The 22689-nt window shown below is 43.1% G+C and overlaps 1 protein-coding gene across 1 annotated transcript in view; it reads right to left on the bottom strand.

Moving 5' to 3' along the window:
• The window catches only part of BIN3 (bridging integrator 3), a 167468-nt gene extending 151167 nt beyond the window's left edge, over window positions 1–16301 (bottom strand). The window contains exons 1-2 of the mRNA XM_078855536.1: window positions 16094–16301; window positions 2862–2910 (exon numbers count right to left, since the gene is read on the bottom strand). Of these exons, the coding sequence (XP_078711662.1) occupies window positions 2862–2910; window positions 16094–16101 (57 nt within the window). The 5' untranslated portion in view covers window positions 16102–16301. The remainder of the gene's footprint in view (window positions 1–2861; window positions 2911–16093) is intronic.
• Window positions 16302–22689: the final 6388 nt, after the last annotated feature.

Here is a 22689-nt window from a genome sequence, read left to right as displayed (position 1 = left end):
AACACGGCAGAGATCTGGTGAACACGGCAGAGATGTGGTGAACACGGCAGAGATGTAGTGAACATGGCAGATGTAGTGAACACAGCAGATGTGAACACAACAGATGTAGTGAACACGGCAGAGATGTAGTGAACACGGCAGAGATGTAGTGAACACGGCAGAGATGTGGTGAACACGACAGAGATGTGGTGAACACGGCAGAGGTGTAGTGAACACGACAGAGATGTAGAGGTGATAGTGAACACGACAGAGATATAGTGAACACGACAGAGATGTAGAGATGATAGTGAACACGGCAGAGATGTAGTGAACACAGCAGATGTAGTGAACACGGCAGAGATGTGGTGAACACGGCAGAGATGTGGTGAACACGGCAGAGATGTGGTGAACACGACAGAGATGTGGTGAACACGGCAGAGATGTGGTGAACACGGCAGAGATGTAGTGAACACGACAGAGATATAGTGAACACGACAGAGATGTAGTGAACACGGTAGAACTATAAGTGAGTGAATAGCAGCAGCGACGAGGCCTCTCGCTGCCTCTGCTCTGCCGCTGCCGGGCTGCAGATTCAGTCGAGTCAGGCACCACTGCCAATATGCACAACAACAACAATAAACGTGCTGCGTTTCATCTCTGTGTTAATAAGCCTCCCGCACTAGGCCTCGCGAAGCCTGCCGCACTAGGCCTCGCGCCGTGCTTTTCGTGCACAAATAAGGCGATTAAATGTATCTCGTCTCTGTGTTAATAAATGTTTGTCTCTGTGTTAAAAAAAACGTGCTGCGTTTCAGTAAAGTAATTTTTTTTTAAATAAACGTGCTGCGTTTCATCTCTGTGTTAATAAGCCTGCCGCACTAGGCCTCGCGAAGCCTGCCGCACTAGGCCTCGCGCCGTGCTTTTCGTGCACAAATAAGGCGATTAAATGTATCTCGTCTCTGTGTTAATAAATGTTTCTTGTCTCTGTGTTATAAAAACGTGCTGCGTTTCAGTAAAGTAATTTTTTTTAAATAAACGTGCTGCGTTTCATCTCTGTGTTAATAAGCCTGCCGCACTAGGCCTCGCGAAGCTTGCCGCACTAGGCCTCGCGCCGTGCTTTTCGTGCACAAATAAGGCGATTAAATGTATCTCGTCTCTGTGTTAATAAATGTTTCTTGTCTCTGTGTTAAAAAAACGTGCTGCGTTTCAGTAAAGTAATTTTTTAAATAAACGTGCTGCGTTTCAGTAAAGTAATTTTGAAGCGAAGTTTAAAGTTTTGCCGTAATGCGCCGGAAGTGACGGCCATCTTGTTTAATTCACAGATCGCAGGGGGAGCGGGCGGCCATCTTGTCGGACAGGGTCATGCCAAGTGTTTGCAGTAGGGGGCGATGTTGATACACGGACGGACGGACGGACAAACGCGGACGGAAGGACGGACAAACACGGACGGACGGACGGACAAACGCGGACGGACGGACACATTAATCTATTGGTGGTCTGGTTCACTTCGTTCCTACCAGTATAACAAAATAGCCTAAATAATCTAAATGCATGTTTCTAAATGTGGAGGGAAAAACCGGAGGACCCGGAGAAAAATCAACGCGACCACGGGGAGAACATGCAAACTCCAAATATACAACAGGCGTCAGGGTCGAGATCAAACCCACGACCTCCTGTATACCAGGCGTGGTATTTAACCTCACAGCGGCGAGGTGAATCTCCTACAGGGCCAAACATAAGGTGCGCATGCAGGGATGTCGGGGGGAATTAAGGGGAGTTTGGGGTATCCCGCCCCGGGGATACACAGGAGTTAAATAACTGCTCTGCGGGACTTAAACCGACGATACGTTCACTCGGCACGTGTAGGTTATTTTATTTGGAAGATTTTGTTACGTGCACCCCCCCGACCACTCCTTTTTTCCGTTCAATTGTGTTCCTCTTCCCTTGCCCATATAAACCCCTACACTCCCACAGCTCGCAGTCTCTACTACATGAGTGGGGCAGTGAGCCCTATCTTCTCCCCCCTTCCCAGACCCCAGGAGCACTGAGTTCAGACTTCAGTTCTCAGAATTTCTGGACCCCACCCCCTCCCTTATTACGGTTCGTGCCTTTAACCGGGGCTCTCGTAAAAAAGAAGAAATCCATTTGAATTGCACCCAGCACACGCAAGGGCCATTGCATAACCTGTGCTTAAATGTCAGCACGTAGCTTCAAAAGTAATTTACATAGTTCAGAAGGATGCAAAAGCCAAGCTGTTTCTCGACATTACACACAGGTCATGTGGGCTGCAATGCTTTGAATACAAAAAACCCATTGCAAAACTTCACAGATGCTGCCAAGAAACTGCGCACTCCAAAGCTCTTTTAAAGTGTAAATTCTGAGGCTAACAACACCTGTGTCAAATGGAAGGGCTCTTCAGACGCTCTTGTAAGTTGGTGCTGGCACACGGATGTGTAAACGTGCACACATCTGGATTCACTTAGCAGAGCAAATGGCACATACGTGCCCTTTTTCAGCTCAAAGGTACCAAGCGATCCGAGGGAGGGCTAAGGCTCCAATAAGCCAAGACTTGCACCTAAAGTGGCTGCTACGAGTTACTTATGCAATGCACTTGACGCCACATGTTGTTAGACAATTTAAAAATATATATTATTTCATGTAGAGTACCATAATGTATCTCAGCCAGTCAAATGGCTAACACAAGCTTATATAAAGGAAATCATGTGAACAATATGGATGTGTGTGTTTTTTGTGTTCAGTTTGCTGTCTTTCCCCTGCACCTCCAATTTAGCACGGTTAGCTACGTACGACGCAAAATAAGTTAAATGTACATACATACAAGGGAAATATGCGACAGAAAATGTATAAAATGTGGAGGTACTTACAGTTTTTGACACGACAGGCCTTTTGGGTTCTTGGGCCTTAAATGGGTTCCTGTATTTAAAGAATAAAAATGTAATCAATGTTCAGCAAAAAAAAAAGTTTTATATTGTGCAAAAATGCTGGAACGAAGCTGGCAGTATTTATTCGAATATTAAGTCAATAACACACCCCACTTAAAATGCCTCCAGCCAAAGAACATTGTCAATGATGAAAACGATGGGCTTTTAGCAACAGTGATGAAAGGGCTAGTGGCCAAAACAGTCATCAGTTTACATTTTATTTGCATATTTTCTTACAGCATTTCAAGTAATAAATATGGTAACAGAGTGCATGCAAGATATAACTAGTGCTGGGGGCATTACTGATCCACACCGATGTGCACAGACAAGGAAAACACAGAGGAGGGGATGACCAAAGGGGAGCAAGAGCCATGGGCATGCGCACTGCAGCAGGAACGCGATACACGCTTCTCAGGCAGCAACGCACATGTGTTAGAATCCCTCATTCAGCAGTGAATACTTATCAGGAATGGTAAAAAAAGTTATGCTTTCGTGACCAATAGTATCCATTAATAATGGAGGTATTTTTGGGTTACGTCGCGTAAATATCAATGTGTCGTTAAACTCACAACATTTACAATTCAAGTGAGTTGGTGCTTACTCTCCACCACACCGGTGTGCTGAACTAGTAACGAATTGACATGTTTTGTTTATTTGTTTACGTGACAAATCTTACCCAATGACTATGTCAGGTGGTGGCGGGTTTAACATGCATAAAGGGTGCTTCAAGAAAAATGTTAATACTTAATTGGACTATCGTTTTTTAATGGGAAAAAAACTGATAATACACTGTAACATGATAACAAATGTATGTTATTATCTGTCAACAAAACTGGCACTTTTTTTACAAGGAGTCATGTTTGCATTGACCACAATACCTGCGGTCGGAATGCAAAAAAAACACAACTCTGATAATGATATGCACTGTCCTTGAAATTGATTGGTCCACACCCGAGACAGCTTTTCTTAGAGCCGAGTCTCACATGGTGTTGGACCAGATGACGCCCAAAAGGCGCACAACTCAAAGACAATGCACCATGAGAGTTTGAGAGCTCGGGGTAAGCATTTACACCATTGGAACCTCCTTTGCCAGTAGCAAAATATGATAAATTTTTTTTACCCTTTTATCTGGCAACAAAACTGACACCTTTTTTACAAGGAGTCTCCACTTGTTCGCCATCATTGTCAACACGTGCCTGGAATCTTCTCCAGGTGGTCTTCAGAGCCCGGGGGCACATTTCTTGTGGTATTGTCGCAAATTCTCAGAAGTGTTAACAAAAAATGTTGAAGCATCCTGTAACAATGTGATCTGTACTGATCTGCCCAAAAAAACCTCTATTACGGAAAATACCAAAGGAGTCAAGGGCGGAGGGGGGGATTGCATCATCGCCAAAATAATTTAAGAACAGCATAGATAACCACAATCACTTGCTGTTTTATACAGATGATCCAAATAGGTTGTGCATTTAGACATTGTATTTTTCACGAGCACTATTGACATTCGATTGGGGTTAATAGAGAGGCAGCTGCAAATGAGTTGAGTCAAGCCACTGGCTGTCAGCTTATAGTCCATCACGTAATGGAATACTCAATCTCGAGCGGTGTGTGATCATCAGCATCTAGTTAGGAGAATGGCTCTGCCTTAATTCTAACACACACGACCCGTTGTTCTTGTGATCCTCGGGTAGAAGTTTCTCCCGTGAATAACGACGCTTTAAAGAGATAACAAGGGACCTACAGAGTGGGCTACAGTGGAATTGACCTTTTCCACTTCTTATATAAATGACTGTTAAGAACACAAATACGATATCTCTGCTGGCGGAAGAGTTCATGGGCGGTTCATGTGAACTTACAAATGAATATGACAAACCCACTGATTTGGTGATTGTAAAACACTAAGATACACGACTTGGGCACAAATCAAGACATTAAATGAGCAAAATAAAAATTATGGAAATAGTTCACACGAACGCATTTGTGGTTCAATTTATCTGGTATTTTCACCATTAATTGACATTTGCCAGTCACATGGAATTGAATCAAATGAGTCACCCTCGTGCAAGTGTATATGGCACTCAAATTTCTCCAGTAACGAACTGTATGGCACTTTTTTATTAAAATTGCACTTCTTGTTAACATGCGGATGAAAAAACAATTGCGGGGGGAAAAATATATGAATAAACAGTTAACGATTACCAGTTGCTTACCAATGATGATCACAGGATTGCTTTAAAAATATATATCCGTGCAAAAACTTTGTTTCTAAATTACGTAAAAAACTGTTCCAAGTCAATTGTAATTACACCACACAGGTATTTATAGCAAAGTGTAAACTATAATTTTTCTGTGTCTTGACTTCACTTGTATGCAATTTGTAATTGTTACAATTGTTTAAACCCACGTATTATATCTTAATTTCCTATTTCTATTAAATGAGAAAATGGACTAATTTATATTGGCAGAATCCACCTATTCCATAGCACTCAGCAGCAATTTGGCCATTTTCTACTGAATATTGGCAGAGAGGTACAATACATCAATCATACCCCATGTCTCAATGAGCCATCACCTGGTCAAGTGAGGTACGCGACTGATATTATGACGGGCACAATTATTTTTGGGTTTTCAATGAAGTATCACCTACAGGTTCACTATTTAGTAAACACAACAATTGAGTACCTCATAATACAAAAACAACCGCTTTACACTAAACTCAACCAATCCCACCTTTATATTATCTCCAAATCTTCAGTCATGAGCAACAACATTGCACAAAAGCACACAAAGGCAGAGACCCCCCCCACCCCCCCATATAGCCTTAACAGACCTTTGGGGCAAGTGCAGCTAGCGGGCACCTATGAAGGCCGGCTTGACACACGTGGGCGTGGGTGGCCAACACCACACCGGCCGCCTTTGTCTCCCTAGTGGCGATGTTTACACACAACACCAGGTACTCATTAGAGCCTGAGTCAACCTGAGGGAGGCCCAGGACCGGTTCAGATAATCGTCAATGATGTTGGCCATGAGTGGGAATCGAACTCGGGTCACTGATCTTGTCGCGAAGTGCGCTAACCGCTGGGCCACTGCTCTCCATAAGCACTTCTTGTCCTTACTGTGAAGAAATGTGGAACCGCCAAAAGGGAAACAGTAATAAATCCCCACCGTAGAAAGCAAAGCAGAATTATTATATTTAACCACTGACTGCCAGAACTGTCAGTTTGCAATGTTGATATCAACTTCCCAATAACATTTCTGTCATAAATAATAAAATTAAGTTAAAGGTTACGAGTGCTTCTGCAAATTCCTAAATGGGCAATGAATACCATGAACAGCTGTTCACGAAAAAGTTTGTGGTTTCACTTTATTCTTCTTTGGTCATTCCCTTTTTTAAACTGAGAAAATGTGACCTTAAATCCCTACAAAAACACATTTTCGCATGACAATTACAGCGCAAGTGAACACCTATGAGCTATTTCTTGAAATAATGAGGTAATAGAACTAAGAAATTCCTATAAAATGAAGTCTTCACACAAAAGTTAAGGGATCCATTCTCTTACGCTACGCGAATAGGGCATCAGAGCAGCTACCAAACACATTCCTGCGGAGGGAGCTGGTAGGAACGTTGGGTTGCTCGGTCAATGGCCAGGGTCAATGGCGGCGTGGTGTATTCCGCAAATATGCCCGACTGTGAGGGCGGGCACAAGCCGGCGTGAGTAGGTTAAACGTTGAGTTTTATAAGGGCACCACGGGGTGACCAGCCCCTCCCCACCCAGCCCCACCCCTCCCATCCCCCACCCAACCCCTCCCCTCCCTACCCAGCCCCTCCCTCCCCACCCAGCCCCTCCCTGCACGACGGACACAATAATCCCCTGTGGGTTGGTGTAACCAGGAGGTTCCTACCAATATAAACAATTTTATGGTTTAGATTTAGTTTACAGTATTTAGACTGGTGGTCGATCGCCTCTCTATCACTCTTCTATCGCTACTACCATACCATGGTTACTGTTCCCACGAACTTCACTCCTTCATTCTGCCAACCACATGAAGGATTTGTCTACCAGACTCACTCTCTTGTCTAATCCAAACTATGTTCAACCAAATTTAGGTAGGAACTAATTATTTCAGAAACTCCTCTACTTACGAACATTCAGAGATATGAACAAGCCTGGCCATATGTCCAGTTACCTGTTCGGACCGAGTCGTAAGTTCAAATGCCGCGCAATAGATGGTGGTGGTGGCATCTACATCTGCAAAATGTGAACCAGTGAAGTGTACATGCTGTACAACATGTTTGGAATCGACAAGAGTAAAGTTCGACTTATAAGCAGACCTCTGGAACCTAACTCGTTCGTAAGTAGAGGAGTCCCTATACGTACAATCTTTCTTTCCCCACCTTCATCATAAGCCTCCAACAGAGGCTTATTCATTTCATGGAACAATATAGTCCAGATAAATATTCCCAAAATCAACAAGGTTTACAATTCCATGTAAAACAATCTCTTGAAATCACAAATACAATGTACTATGATGAAGACCGAAGATCATGACGAACTTTAAATTACAATTTCTATACAAGTAAAAATTATTATTTATGGCCCTTTACCAAATTCACTGCTGGATGAATCCTCTGAAAGTTGTGCCAATCGTGGGGGTTGTTTAATCACACTTCACCATGGTGGTCAGGACGAGATGTTGAGAAGGGAGGGGGGGAACAAGGACCAGTTCAGATATCGCTTGGCAATGATTTTAGCCATGGCGAGGAATCGAACTCCGGTCACTGCGGTCACTAGCGCAGTGCCCCAACCGTTGTGCCACAGAGAACAGAATTAGAATCTTTATTTATTCTGGAGGAATCGAATGAGCGATACATTTCTTTTTAACAGATGTCCAGTAGGGGCGGGTCAGAAAGTTACAACAACAAACACGATACAAAAACACAATCGGAGTGCAAATTCTAGAAAAGGTAAGCAAATCACATTTTTTTTTATTACAATAAAGATTTTTATTTTCCCAGGTTAAACCCACTATTAGCTTATTTTCCAGAAGCGACCTGGCCAGAAATGATAGCTCAACGAAGTGGCTTATCATGTGGACATTTATAGCAGCCAAATAATCTAAATAATCTAAATGCATGTTTTTAAATGTCAAAACAGGAAAACTCAGAGAAAAAATCCACACGGACATGGGGAGAACATGAAAACTTCAAATGTGCAGGCATCAGGGTCTGGATCGAACCCCTGGCCTCCTGCATACCAGTCGAGGAGGATCACGTCACACTGGGTTGGCACTGGATGGCACTGTGTGAGAGTAACTCGCAAGTTCAAACCCAACGGGAGGGGGAGGTGTCAACTCAACCCATCATCCCTTAGAGGTTGTTAAAATGAGTAACCAGTGCGTGCAAATAAGCCTGGCTATCCTATAGAAAAACTGGCACCCCAATTTTATCCAATGGAGAAACTGGCCCCCCACGATCAGAATGTGGAATTTCGACCAACAGCTGGAGCCACTAATGGAGGAAGAACTCCAAACTTACTTGACCAGGACCATCACTGGTTCGACCGGCTTGGCTATATACAGCAATCACTACAAGATGCACCTGCCATTAGCTTATTACGTGAAAATAATGGGCTCCTGCAGAAGCCTAGAATCAGGTCAGTTAAACTGGTTTTAATCTTGAAATGTTAAACTTCTCTTCATGCCCAACATTGTGTAGTTCTTAAATGACTGTACATGTGGTAAATGACACAATTCTACTGCACTATATAGGTATGTCCTAATGTACAAAGCGTTGATTAAACAACGCATTCGGAAAAACTGTTTTTCTCGAATGCTTCCAAACACTGCGAGTGTGAGTCACACAGAGCGGTTTAATATTTTATACCGTGGCGTGGTTAATAATAATCACACCTACAAGTGCTGAATCACACTGGGAATTTCAAAGCCATTTGTGGCTGTGCAAGATATTGTAGCATGCATGGCTTAGCCGTGCCATTTGACATTTCGTTACCGTTTTTTGTGGTTTCTTTGGTTATTTTTTTTCCCCTCGTGAAAAGGAATAAACAAGTGTTATTTCAAACGGTTCACTTGAATATTTCCGTTAAAAAAAAAACCTGTTACATTTTTAGCAACTAAAAAGAGAGTGAGAAATGCGAGGATAAGTGAACTTTTTTTTAGCTAAGCAGAAACTTTTGGGCAAATTACATTTTGTGGGTTTACCGACGCGATGAGTTTGCTCTAAAGTGATTACTAAAGAGCCTTTAACAACATGTGGAGGTCAAGGTCACTTATCACTGTCAAAGCCCGGATATTTAACTTAAAAAAACTCCAAATACATAACAATGTAGTAAGTACACTATTTCATTTTTACCCAGACACTTAGATCTCATTTAATCAAGGGACAAGTAGAAATACACTTTTAGCAGTAAATGCAGTACATTTCAAACACCACAGGTGGTCATCCTTCCTTGTTAACAGAATATAAATTCCTTCAAATAAACCAGAGATCTTTTTCACTTAAATGATAATAAGAAATAATGCAGATAAAACAATACCGTGAGTGGAAAATTGGTTAAGCTGGAAACGGCAAACACAACTTTTTTTACAAATACGCTTTCAAATTTCAACTGTACGGATGTGAGCTAATATTAAACTGCCCCTTAAACAGGAAGGGATATTGGAAAGGGAAGTGGTTTTTTTCGTCATGCGTGTGATGTTGGTTGTGATTCTTGTGACTTGGGTGCCCAGAAAAAAATCCCCAGCGAAGACGAAAATGTAAAAGTGACATTTCGTTTTTTTTTTTCCAATTGCGAGGCGGACGTTACGACCAAAAATGTGACGACAAAACACGAAGAGACCTTGGAAAGGAGAGCACACGCACGTGCATATGTATGTGTTGAGCTAATACAAATGCTTACAAAATTACACGGCCTCCCATTTAAACACTCAGTTCCACTCATGGATTAATGGTGATGGCAGACGTGCAACATCAGGGGAAATTATTTCATATTCTAAAAGGGGAAAATATGAAAAAAAAGTTTTCCCTAGCTCTGCTACATTTTGGTTAGCCATGTGCTCTCACCTGGTTATAATCATTTGTCATTTATTTAAATGATGCGATATCAAAGTGTTACTATGATGTGATATAAAAGTACTCTCTCCAACACACCGGTGTACTGTGCTAGTAACGAATTGGCAGGTTTTGTTAACGTAACAAACCTTGCTAATTGGCTGTGTCAGGTGGTGGCGGGTTTAACGACACATTTATATTTACGCGATCTAACCCAAAAAAAACTCTATTATGGATATAAAAGTAGAGGAATCTAGAAAAAAAACCTCAAAACAATTGCATTGCATATATTGATAGGCAAATCAAAATGTTCTGGAGATGGACCAATGAGGTCAGCTCATGTGCACGAGTGAGATGTATTGTCGCTTTGCAGGACCACGAGGGAAGGAGGAGACGGCACAGGTGGTCTTCATTCAGCAGTGGATAGGCAATGTCTGATGATAACCCTTGATATATATTGTACTCTGTAGAGTACTTCAAACAATGCTGATTTACAAGCTGGATTATTACACTGGTCACATTTCAGTGTGCAACTAATGGCACTGTTGGAGATCACATTGCGAAGAATTGGCATGTATGAAACAACACACTACTTTGTTGTGCCGTTGTATATATTCTGTCATAAAGTAATTGCAAGCTACCTTCATTCACTACCAGGGTTTTTGAGCACTTGTGCCAACATTATAAGGCAATGGAAGGTGACCGTGCCCAGGACCAGCAGTTTAATTAAGCTATAACTATATATATTCTTGGTTCTTTCGGTAAAGTCACATAGAAGGGAAACAATAAAATAATACAAATAGAAATAAATACAATTTTCACGACGCGTTTTCAAATTTTCTTGCTGTGGATTTCACACCAGATGATGATTGCTTGTGTTGCAGTCGAAACGTCGTGAGAATTTCATTGTTTTATATTTTTATTCTTTTATTGTTTCCCTTCTACGTGACTTTACCGAAAGATCCAAGAATATGAATCCCTGCAGTCACGGAAGCTTTAAATAAAAATTTAAGCTATAACTGTAAACATTGCAAAATAAACTGGATTGACGCAACTCATGACTAACCTTGCTGTCAGGACAGACCTGTGAATGTCACTACGTGAAGCCTAATCCAGTGCAGGGCTTGTCTTCTTCAAACAAATATTAAAAACGTATGTTGAGTCAAGAGGCCCATTTCTCAATGGACATTTTGTATTGGTGACCCTGCACACATCCTCGGACCTATCACAACCTCCTCTTCTTGAGTTCATCTATAATCCTTTCCTGTTTCCTGCTCTGAATTTCCATGTGAAAATTTCCAAGTCCCAACCATTAAATTACTAACGACCTCAATATGCACCAAATATTCGAAGGCCTGAAGCTTCTTGTTTTGTTGCGTTGTTGTGTTTCTGTGCAGGTCTTGGACCCATACAGTGAAATCAGAAGCAGAATGTATATTATTATACTGGAGGAATCTGATGACCTATAACACTCTATTTCACATATATCCATCAAGGGCGAATCAGAAAGTTACAACAAACAATATAAAAACACAATCGGAGTGCAAAGTTTAGGAACACATTTTTTTATTATTTCACCAGGTAAAACCCACTGAGGCTATTAGCTTCCTTTTCAGAAGCAACCCAGCCACAAATGATAGCTCAACGAATTGGCTTATCATGTGGAAATTTATAGCAGGCAAATAATCTAAATAATCTAAACGCATGTTTATAAATGTGGAGGGAAAAACAAGAGGATCTGGAGAAAAAATCCACACCACCACGGGCAGAACATGAAAACTCAAAATATACAGCAGGCATCAGGGTCAGGATCAAACCCCTGACCTTTAAACCACCGTGGCAATACATTAACCTTGCCTCCAACATCCAACTATTTATGCTTATGGTACAATTTCAGTTAGATTGTTACAGTCCAAGAATAACACACCCTGCTAACTATACGAGTAATTATTATTTAAAAAATAATAATTACTGGCCAATGCACATTATTGGCCTATGGGAATTGTCTATGGGTACTTGGGCACTATCTTAAAAAAATTCGGCCCATCGTCCATCCAGGGATAATAAACCTAGTACCACTTTTATAGCAATCAGCATTGTTCATTGGACTGAATGTCCCTACCGTGGAAATGTGGTATGGGGGTGCACTTATTTTACCACTGGTCCTTATCTGCCAGTGGAAAAGAATACCACCCCATTGCTCATTGGAGCAAGGAAAAGCTTTTAATTTGTTTAACCCTTTTCCACGAGTACATCGGAGCCATGCCAGGGCTGTGCCAAGCGAAGCCATAGCAAGTCAGGAGGTGGAGGTCAGGGCCATGATGCTGACGTCACACGTCATGTGCGATACCGAGTTGCGCAGTGACAAGTCATTGATGCGTTATTAGCCCTGGCCCTGCTGGGCCGCAAGGTGGATTCAGATGTTTGGTGAGACACAGTGTGTCAATTTGGTCACGGCTCTGAATAGAAAAAAAACAATGAATGTGCCAGTGTTAAACGGGTATTTAAGTGATAAGACTACACTATATCCAATCCCAAACACATGATAAAGGTATCAAACAGCTGTTTCTTCAACTTAATCTCTCTTGTGGAATATGTATGTTACTCAATCGTCAAGCATAACTCAACTTGCATACTGAAAGGTGTCAGCAGTGTATTTACTTTGGAATTATGATGGTGGTGTAGGGTCGTTAAAATATTAAAAATAAAAGTTATTCATTTGTTGGTGCAGACAGGTCCTACGACTGCAACTATATAACACATCAATATTTCAAGCATCTTCTACTGAAAATAATCCCCTCAGAAACTGAATAAACTCCATAGTTGTGGTAATCATATTCCTATAAAAGATACCACTGGATATTTACTTCGTTAAATAGAACGCTGTGTAGATAATTTTTTTACCAGAGGTAAGGTCAACTGAGATTAATAGCTCTTTTTCAGAAACGACCTGGCTACAAATGATAGCTCAATGAAGTGCCTTATTACGTGGAAATGTATAGTAGCCAAATACTCTAAACGCACGCGTCAAGGATCGGGATCGAACCCACGACCTCCTATATACAAGGAGAGAGAGTTAACATCTTGCCACCGTGCCGCCCACAATATAAATCATTTACAAAATGCAACCACATCTCCAGACACCCCACAGGAGTGGGAACTCAAGCGATCGAAAAAAAAATACTGTATTCAAGGATATGAGAGGCTACTGAAGGAGATATATGATGAAGAGAGGAGTGTTCTTTCATAGAACTTGCAGATTTTTATTTTCTTTGGGCACTCGTTTTCTCCCACACTCTGAAATGCCTAAAAATAAGCTGAACATCCCGAGATGAACCCTCGTGACAAAGAGTCTTGGGATTAAGTGACTACTTCCAAAGTAAATACAGGACATTACGTATTACTAAGTAAACGCATAACACTACAATCCTTGACACGTTGGACAGATAAATCATAAGAGATACTTGGTCATCATCAATCATGATCTACCCACCACTGCTTGGACTAAAGCTTTCCCAGGCAATCACCATCTATCACAGTCTTGCAATAGAACAATCCATCTAACACCTCCACATGAGCCGATTTTATCACTCTATCTACATTATGGACAGCCTCTTGGTCACGTTCCCTCCTTTGGTTGCAACTTCCTCAGTAGTCTCAACCTCCAAGCCCACTTACTTTTCTGAACAGTTGATATTATATACCTAACTTGGGTATGTTTTCTAATCCATACATTCTGTAGCCTATCTCTCAGTGTCATTTGAAACATGTACTGCTCAATTCTATTACTTTTTCCCATTATCATTGTCAATGTTCATCTTTCTGATCCGAGTGTAATAGTTGGTAATATACACAGATCTAGAACGTTCTTTTTAAGTACACAGATTGGGGAGTCCCTTCATCCAGGAGTGTATTGATCATGGCTAATGATGAAAACATCATAAATTTAGCACAATACCGTACATAAACACACAGACAAGAATAAAACAATCGACATATGTATAACCTCTAAATATGAATACGATGAATCGCTATCAATGCTATTCGGAACGTATTCGGTATTTTGTCAGAAGTTCTCAACCTGAGGGGTACCCCCCCCCCGCCGCCCAAGATTTTCAGGGGAGGTGCAGACTGCAGAATGGATACCGTACAGGATAATCAACTAATATTGGGCTCAGTTGCGTCCTATATTCTTTCTCATGGTGTGTCATTACACTGCATCCAACAATCGATCAAGAATGAGCATCATGTGGGGGTTATCTGAGAGACATGCCAACACGTGTAGTTCTGGTCAATCCGCAGCCAGTGCCGCCATTCTGTGTCATATAATTTCTAGATGTTTGAATAACGCCCGCAGCACCTGCCATCGTTTAAGTTGTAACCTATGTTTTTTGACTCTAAGATAAAACTGCCTCCGGGGAAATAACTGGCAGATTTTCCTACTTCCAACAGTTATCAGCGACAGTACTTTCCAACAATGATTGGGTATTTTCTTTTAAGCTAGTGCAGTGCATATTGTTGGCTGTTTGTGATTGTGAATGATAAGTGGGCTTGATGAGACCACGTCATTGATAGCAGAAATTATGGTTAGCGGTCTAGGCTATGAACAACGGACACATAAGTGCACCAAATTGTTTCATCAAACCTGTGTTTATTAACATTATACATTTCTTGTCAACGAATGAGATCCAAAGGCATACCTGTCAACCCCTTATCAGTGCCTACCTAATTACAGACCAATTCAGACATTATTGATGACCCTGTGCCCTTAAAAATCTCAACGTTCATCCGACAAAGTTCCATCACAAGGGAGAAACACAAACAAATAGACAAAAAAAAACGTTTGCCCATATTATAAACGGCTGTACGCCGTATGGACATGAAAACTCAATTTCCCTGCATAAGAATACGGGGTTAAACCGTACGTGTTGACATATATGCAAAGGGCCCCGCAGGGCTGCAAGTAAAAGGTTTTAAGAACCACTGTCCTCGGTCACAAGGGGCATCCAGGACACGCGGTCCGCAACGCCGGATCGGCCAGCGGCACAGCCATCAAACTTCGTTCTTCTCTCGTATGACGACGGCCCCTAATGATGTAAGACGGCAGAGCACCAACTAAACACATTCCTGCGGAGGGGGAGCTGGTAGGAACGTTGGGTTGCTCGGTCAAGGCCAGGGTCAACGGCGGAGTGGTGCATTCCGCAAATATGCCCGACTGTGAGGGAGGGCACAAGCCGACGTGAGTAGGTTAAACGTTGAGTTTCATAAGGGCACCACGGGGTGACCAGCCCCTCCCCACCCCTGCCTCACCCTCCCCACCCGGCCTCACCCTCCCCACCCGGCCTCACCCTCCCCACCCAGCCCGACGGACGGACACAATAATCCCCTGTGGGCTGGTGTAACCAGGAGGTTCCTACCAGTACAATGTCACGTGCAGGTGGTTCAAGCCAGCGGGATAACCGCTGGGTGGCCTCCATCGTATTTGTGGACGGGGCCATCATAATTGGCGTCGTTGTATGTTGTGGGGTAGTTGTGGGGTAGTTATGGGGCAGTCTCTTTCGTTACGGCTGATGCAGATGCATAGAGCATCAGCTAAACATGCCACGTGCAGGTGGTGTGTCAAGCCAGCAGATCAAGGGGGGGGGGGGCTGGAGTGTCAATCTCTGCCATGTCTCATTCGTATTTGTAGACCGGGCCATCATCATTGGCGTCGTGATTACGCGGCACGGCGGCGTCAGGGTCTGTTGCAGTGGATGTCGGCTTGGGGGTGGAGGAGGGAACCCGTGAGCGTCGTGGTGGGAGATCAAAATCGCTCCCTCGGGGGGGGGGGGTAGGATCGCTCGCAGTTTCCGCGTCTAAATGCGCGCTGCGATGATCCAAACGGAGGCGAAGTTGGCGTCTTTATTTAGAGTCGCCTCCCAACAAAAGCCACCATCACGTTCACTCAACTCCCGGTGTCTCTCGCTCTCTCTCTCGCTTCGCCACAGAAGAAATCGCCAGCACGTCGGGTAACACCGAATGAGGACGGCACACGGTGAAGCGAACAGCCTGAAGAACAACAACGACGACAACAACAATTCGGGCGAAGTTTTTCGTTTGCGCCACTCACCAACTCATGGCTGTCGCCCGCCGAGGTGAACGTCTCCACGAGCGAGTGGGAGGGTGGGACGGGGAATTCGCGGCGTTTGTTGTTGTTGGTGGTGGTTTACGTACGGAGTTTCAGAACAAACAAACAAAAGCGGCCTAACACCGAGTCGCCTACACGACGACTCAGGCGGCCGCAGTCTTCTTCTTCCTCACACAACACAATGAAGAGGGGGGGGGGCGGTGGAACTCGATTGGGGGACCCGAAGATTCGCACGCGCGGGCGCAACAAGCCGCGCGTTCGTTGCCGTGCAGATTCGTGATTCTTGGCGTTGGGTGGGTTTTTTTGTGGAGTTTGTGGCGTTTTTCTCTCTCTCGCAACACACAGAATGGGTACTCATACTCTTAGGTTTTTTCGGTAAAGTCACGTAGGTAAAAATAAATCATGAAAATACAAATAATAGAAATAATAATAGAAATAAAATTTTTATTAAAATTAGAAGAATGGGTTCTAGATTTGAAGCTTTCGTGACTGCAAGGATTCATACTCTTAGGTTTTTTCGGTAAAATCACGTAGGTAAAATAATAATAAAATAATAATAAATGAAAATTACTAAATTAAATCACGACGTTTCGGAAGCAACACAAGCCTCCGGTCATCAGATGTAACTGCTCCAGTAAAATTACTGGAGCGTATGACCCATATGTTCACCGCTATAGTAATTTTGCTGGAGCAGTTACACCTGATGACAGAGGCTTGTGTTGCTTCCGAAACGTCGTGATTTAATTTCGTTATTTTAATGTATTATTATTATATTATTATTTTACCACCGTGACTTTACCGAAAAAACCTGAGAGTACACAGAATGGGGTTTTGTTTGCGACCGGAGGAATCCGATGAGCCACAAAGATGTCTCCAGTAAGAGGCACGGGGTCAAAACGTTACAACAAACAATACTAAAGCAGGATAGGAGTGCATTTATACAACTAAAACAAAACCATTTTTTTTGTCTTACCAGTTAAAGCCCACTGAACAATTAGCATATTTTGCATCATAATCAGCAATAGCAGCCATGGTCAATCCACTGCTGTGGTGACTCGTGATACATTCACAACTGCAACAAAAAAACAAGTTTGCGATACTGCATTGACAATGGTTCACTAATAACAGCACGGTGAACATATGGGTCAGTAACGCTGCCCTCACAGAAATACATAAATATAATAGGTCTCTGGAAGTGGCCCTTCCTTTATCCCTCTGCTGTGTAATAAGGGACAATTACATCTTTAATCTGCTGCTATGAATCCATTCAAAAGACGAAGAATAAGGGACATTATCCGAAACGTCTATTATGTTCATTTTATGGCAGTGTTATTGACGAATGTGCTGAATTCACAAGCATATGCTTAGTCCATAGGCCAGAGAGGAAACGGGTACCAGCTAGGGTAGAAAAAGGTGAAGTCGTGTCGATCTATGCGATCTTTTTTGCCAATACTGTATCAAGATTATAATCTTGCCATGAGTACATCTTTGTTTATACGACTCAGGAGAGGCATTATACTGGTAGGAACTACCTGGTTCCACCAGCCCACAGGGGATTATTGTGTCCGTCCGTCCGTCGTGCAGGGAGGGGTGGGAAGGGGAGGGTGGGGAGGGGCTAGGTGGGTAGGGTGGGGCTGGGTGGGGAGGGGAGGTTTGGGAGGGGCTGGGTGGGGAGGGTGGGGAGGGGCTGGGTGGGGAGGGGCTGGGTGGGGGGTGGGAGGGGTGGGGCTGGGTGGGGAGGGGCTGGTCACCCCGTGGTGCCCTTATAAAACTCAACGTTTAACCTGTGTTTTGTTCACCCCCACTCATTTCAAATGGCACGGTTGGCTACGTACGGTGCGAAAAAAGTTCGAACATACATCATTAAATCGCTTATTGGCCGCATAAAGAAGTTGGAACCAATAAAAACTTTGCATGCCACACGTGTCCAACATCTGGTCTAAACTCATGGACTGACTGGACTAAGACGCGTGATTGCATACGCTTCTCAAACATGTGTGTAAGATGACATCGATGGTTATATTTGGCAGCGTCTGGTGGTTATAGGTTGTCATTCCTTTCGTAATTACCCGGATTATAATACGCTCCGGAAAGGAAGACGCACCGAAAAACGTGTGGCCGAGTGTCAATACAAAGTGACGTTGGGTGACACGCACGGACTCACGCGTGCCGGATTATAAGATGCAACCACAACTCTTGCTTTCAAGTGCAGGTGGAAAAGTTCAAAGTATACTCCGGAAAACCACGAGTTACTTATAATTGCAGAATTATAAATAACACAGTACAAATAATGAGCTTGTACATTGGAAGCGTCTGACTTAAGTGGACATTATTGTGCCATCATATTCACGGTTAACGAGTCAGTAAATCAGATCCATGTGTTTGGGTGTAGTTGGGAGATGTATGCAGCATATTAATTTTAAGGATTCCAGCGTAATTTATCATAATAATTAGTCTTATCGTCTTGTAATTGCCACATTCATTCACATATGCTATATCCCATACACTTGCACTAATGACATGTACAATTGTAAACAGATTAACGCTCGATATGCATTCCTATCAACCCATCCGGTTTACCCCGTATTCTTGTATAGCGAAATTGAGTAAAAAAGTATATTTTTGGTGTTTCTCCCTTGTCACGTGACTTTGTGGGATGAACGTTGATATGTATAAGGGCACGGGGTGACCAATAAGGTCTGATTTGGTCTGTAATAAGGTAGACACCGATAAGGGGTTGACAGGTATGGATATACATATATACCGAACACAGTAAAACAAATATGAGGAGGAGTGCAGCCATGCAATCACTCGCTTACGCCGTTGCTGGTTGCGCAAACACTGCCCGGACGTAGGTGGGTGCACCCACACATCATTCCAGCACATGCGGCGCGCTTTGCTGATGGACTAACTGGTTCCCCCATTGACACTGTCGGGTGGACAGAGCTGGGGTGAAAGTAATTAAAAGGGCTCTCGTTGCAACTTCCGCGCCGAGAGATCGAACCGACGACCTCTGGATTGCAACTCCGGTGTGGTTGGGAACCGCCGAACGATGGTTGGAGGCTTTTACAGTGTACACATTTGATGGGAGAGAAACCTTCCCTAAGCCCTTGCCTGATCACGTGGTTGTTGACTCAATTTTTTTTTTACCAGGTAAGGCCCACTCAACTATATCGTACATCAGCGATCTGGCCACAAATGACAGCTCAACAAAGTGGCTTATCATGTGGAAATGTATAGCAGCCAAATTCTCTAAACGCGTGTTTCTAGATGTATAGGGAAAAACCTGAGGACCCGGAGAATAATGTACATGACCACGGGAACATGCAAACTCCAAATATACGGTCGTCAGGGTCGAGATTGAACCCACGCCTCCTGTATACCAGGCAAGGTCGTTAACATCTCACCACCAAAGCACCCTCATGATCTTTGTGAACAATGATTCTGTTTCTCATGATCTTGTGAATCATTTATATAAATTTCAGAAATGGATTGACCATGGCTGATAATGATATGTTCACAGACTTTGACTTGGATGGTATTTTCAAAGTATGGGCTGTTTTGGGGCCTAGAGAACCGATGCAATCCACACAATTCCAGGACACTGGCGCTATGTACTTTGCAATTCCACACGGTGTCTGTTTGCTCTCTGAGACTCTGCTGTGATAATTCAATTTACAAAGAAAATTTTCTAAAAGTAATTAATGTGCAATTCATTATGAAATGCATTTTTCAAGCACCGTGCCATGAAATTGTAAAATAGTTGCAGAATGAGCTGAATATTGCCATTGTATGTACGATGGGTGTTAGGGCATGCTGCACACACGCACATTGATGCCACATCTCAGTTTTATTGACATATGACGATATGTTGACTCACTTGCCTTGTATACAGGATGTTGTGGATTCTATCCCGACCCTGACGCCTGTATATTTAAAGTTTGCATGTTCTCACTGTGGTCACATGAATTTTTTTCCGGGTCCTCCGGTTTTTCCCTCCACATTTAGAATCAGCATGTGTTTACAGTATTTGGCTGCTATAAAATGTCCACGTGATAAGCCACTTTGTTGAGCTATCATTTGTGCCGAGCCGCTTCTGCAATAAAACGATATTGTTCAGTGGGCCTTATCTGGTCAAATAAAACATTTTTCATTGTAGTAGAGTATTTTAGTTTCATATAATGTGCCAATGTAACTATGAACACTGGCAGTATACTAAATACAGTAGAATAACGGCTCAAATATGTGGTGTTCAGATATATACTTGATAAACGCAGTGCCTATGAAACTCGCTAAGATGGTATAATGTGAAATGCCTCATTGCTCTCCGCAAAAGCTTATTACAGTATATTTCATTATAACAGTAACCACTGCTCGAGAAACTTGCGAGCGCATTTATTCGGTGCAGTGTGTGTAGCCATAGGATACTGAACAAAATGTGCTCATTTAAATCTTGGGGTGTCATTTTAATTTTGAATCCATTACAGGGCAATATTTACAGCCACGAGTCCCTGATGTGCAACAGAATGGAGTGCAAGTGTTTATTATACACATGCAATTCCTCCTTATATATTAACACTTATACAAATCTCGAGTGTTGGGCTCTACAAACTTGGAGAATTGTTATTAATCTAGAGAAATATTGGTCGTCTAAAGGTATTTTTATGATTATTATACGTGCACAGTGTGCCAAGGAGACTAAACATACATTCATACATTTAAATATTTTTTTTTACAGGCAGACTCTATAAAGTAAATGGCCCAAATGGTTAGCTAAATGGATACTATTATACACTTCTACGTGCCATACTTGGGGTTACATGGCGAGACAGAAAGATGAACGTATTCGCTACGTTAGATATCAATGCAGGTACATCATAGGATCTCCTTTGCCAGTACCAAAATATGATAATAGGGGTTTCCCCTTTTTTCTAGCAACAAAACAGGTGTTAAGATGTTAAAACACCAAACTGAAACCTTTTACAAAGAATCATGTCTGCATGAACCACAATGCTTGTGGTCAGAATGCAAACAAAAAACATGCTCTGATAATATATGCATTGTCCTTGAAACTGATTGGTCCACACCAGAGACAGCTTTCTTTTGAGCCTCGTCTCAAACGGTGTTAGACCAGAGGACGCCAAAAGGTGTTAATAATCACCATCGTTCGTGAAAATAAGTCATAGCAAAGCTGTATCAGGATGTTTGCTTGCAATGTCATATTTGATCGGACATTATTGGGCATATAAATGCATTTTTCCAAGTTTGCATCTACTCGGCAATAAATTGCAGCAATTTATTTCATTGCCTTTTTATTTGTGTTTGCTAACATTACTATGCACGTCATGACGGATGTGTGTGTGCAGTCGCCCTCCAACAACATCGGAGGGCGGAGGAGCGACGCTCACAACAACGAGCGGAGCGCCGGGTGGCTAAAGCACAGCAAGTTGGTACAGTAGGGGGCACAGGTGGTGCATCAGCCAGTCATCTCAGTCATCTCGGTCATCTCGGTCAGTCGACCCGTGGCACCTGGGTCTGCCCCGTGACCTCCTGCCAGCGGGCGTTCGACACTCCACGTGGCCTCAAGGTGCACTTGGCCTGGCACAAGCGTCGTGGTGACGTCACCGCCACTTAGTGGCGAATGGCGGTTGTTGTTGTATATGTGAATCTTGTGGCCACCCTCTGCCGAGTGACTGGCTTATGTGCCACCTTCAAAGGTGCGAACAATGATCCAAAGCCCGAGACTAGGTAAAGCGACGAGCGGAAATTGCCTCCCAATACAACTTTTGAGGGACGGTGACAATTGTGTGCAGGCTGCCTTATGTGGCATCATTAAAACGTATTGGGACCATGGGACACGATTATGTCCTCTCGTCGCTGTGCTTGCGAACCGTGGACCTCTTTGCAAGAACACCTGTGTCAGCTTACAACATTCAGGCTGGCGTGCGAATGATATAGCCTTGGTTTAACCAGGCTGGAATATGAGCGGCTCACATCTTCGAAAGAGCTGTGCAAAGTCTGGTCAATGAGCTCCTCTGGCAGGTGAGGTTGTATTGGCTGGGTCATTTCTTCCAGATAACCGAGAAGCTTCTGTTTGACCGGATAGACCGGGCTATATGGGCACTGCGTGGGCTACATTGGGAGATTGGCTAATGCGGCAAGACTTGGAACTGAGTGGACCTGTCGATGACTGGTACGAGTGGCATTAAGATTGGCCAGTGTGAAGGAAGCTCATGAAGGTCACTACAGGGCAGTAGGAGGACGCCATTGTCAAGCAACAATGGAGGAGCAGAGGAGCGATGCTCACAACACTGATCGGAGCAACGGGCAGTTAAACACGGAAAGTTGGCAACCAGTTATATCAGTCAGTTAACCCATAACATTTTGGTCTGTCTCGTGACCTGCCAACGAGCCCTCAACACTTAATGTGCCCTCAACACTTAATGTGGCCCTTAAAGTGAAACCAATCTGCTACAGACACGGGTGACATGACTGTTATTCTGTGGCAAATGTTGCTTAGTGTTACGTGAATAAAGTCCAGTTATTAAATATGTATATACGTGGGAAATCGGTTGTGA

The sequence above is a fragment of the Lampetra fluviatilis genome, chromosome 4 (assembly GCF_964198595.1).
Source record: "Lampetra fluviatilis chromosome 4, kcLamFluv1.1, whole genome shotgun sequence".
Taxonomy (NCBI): domain Eukaryota; kingdom Metazoa; phylum Chordata; class Hyperoartia; order Petromyzontiformes; family Petromyzontidae; genus Lampetra; species Lampetra fluviatilis.
Note: the sequence above shows the minus strand (reverse complement) of the source record. Positions and strands in the feature narration are given on the sequence as shown.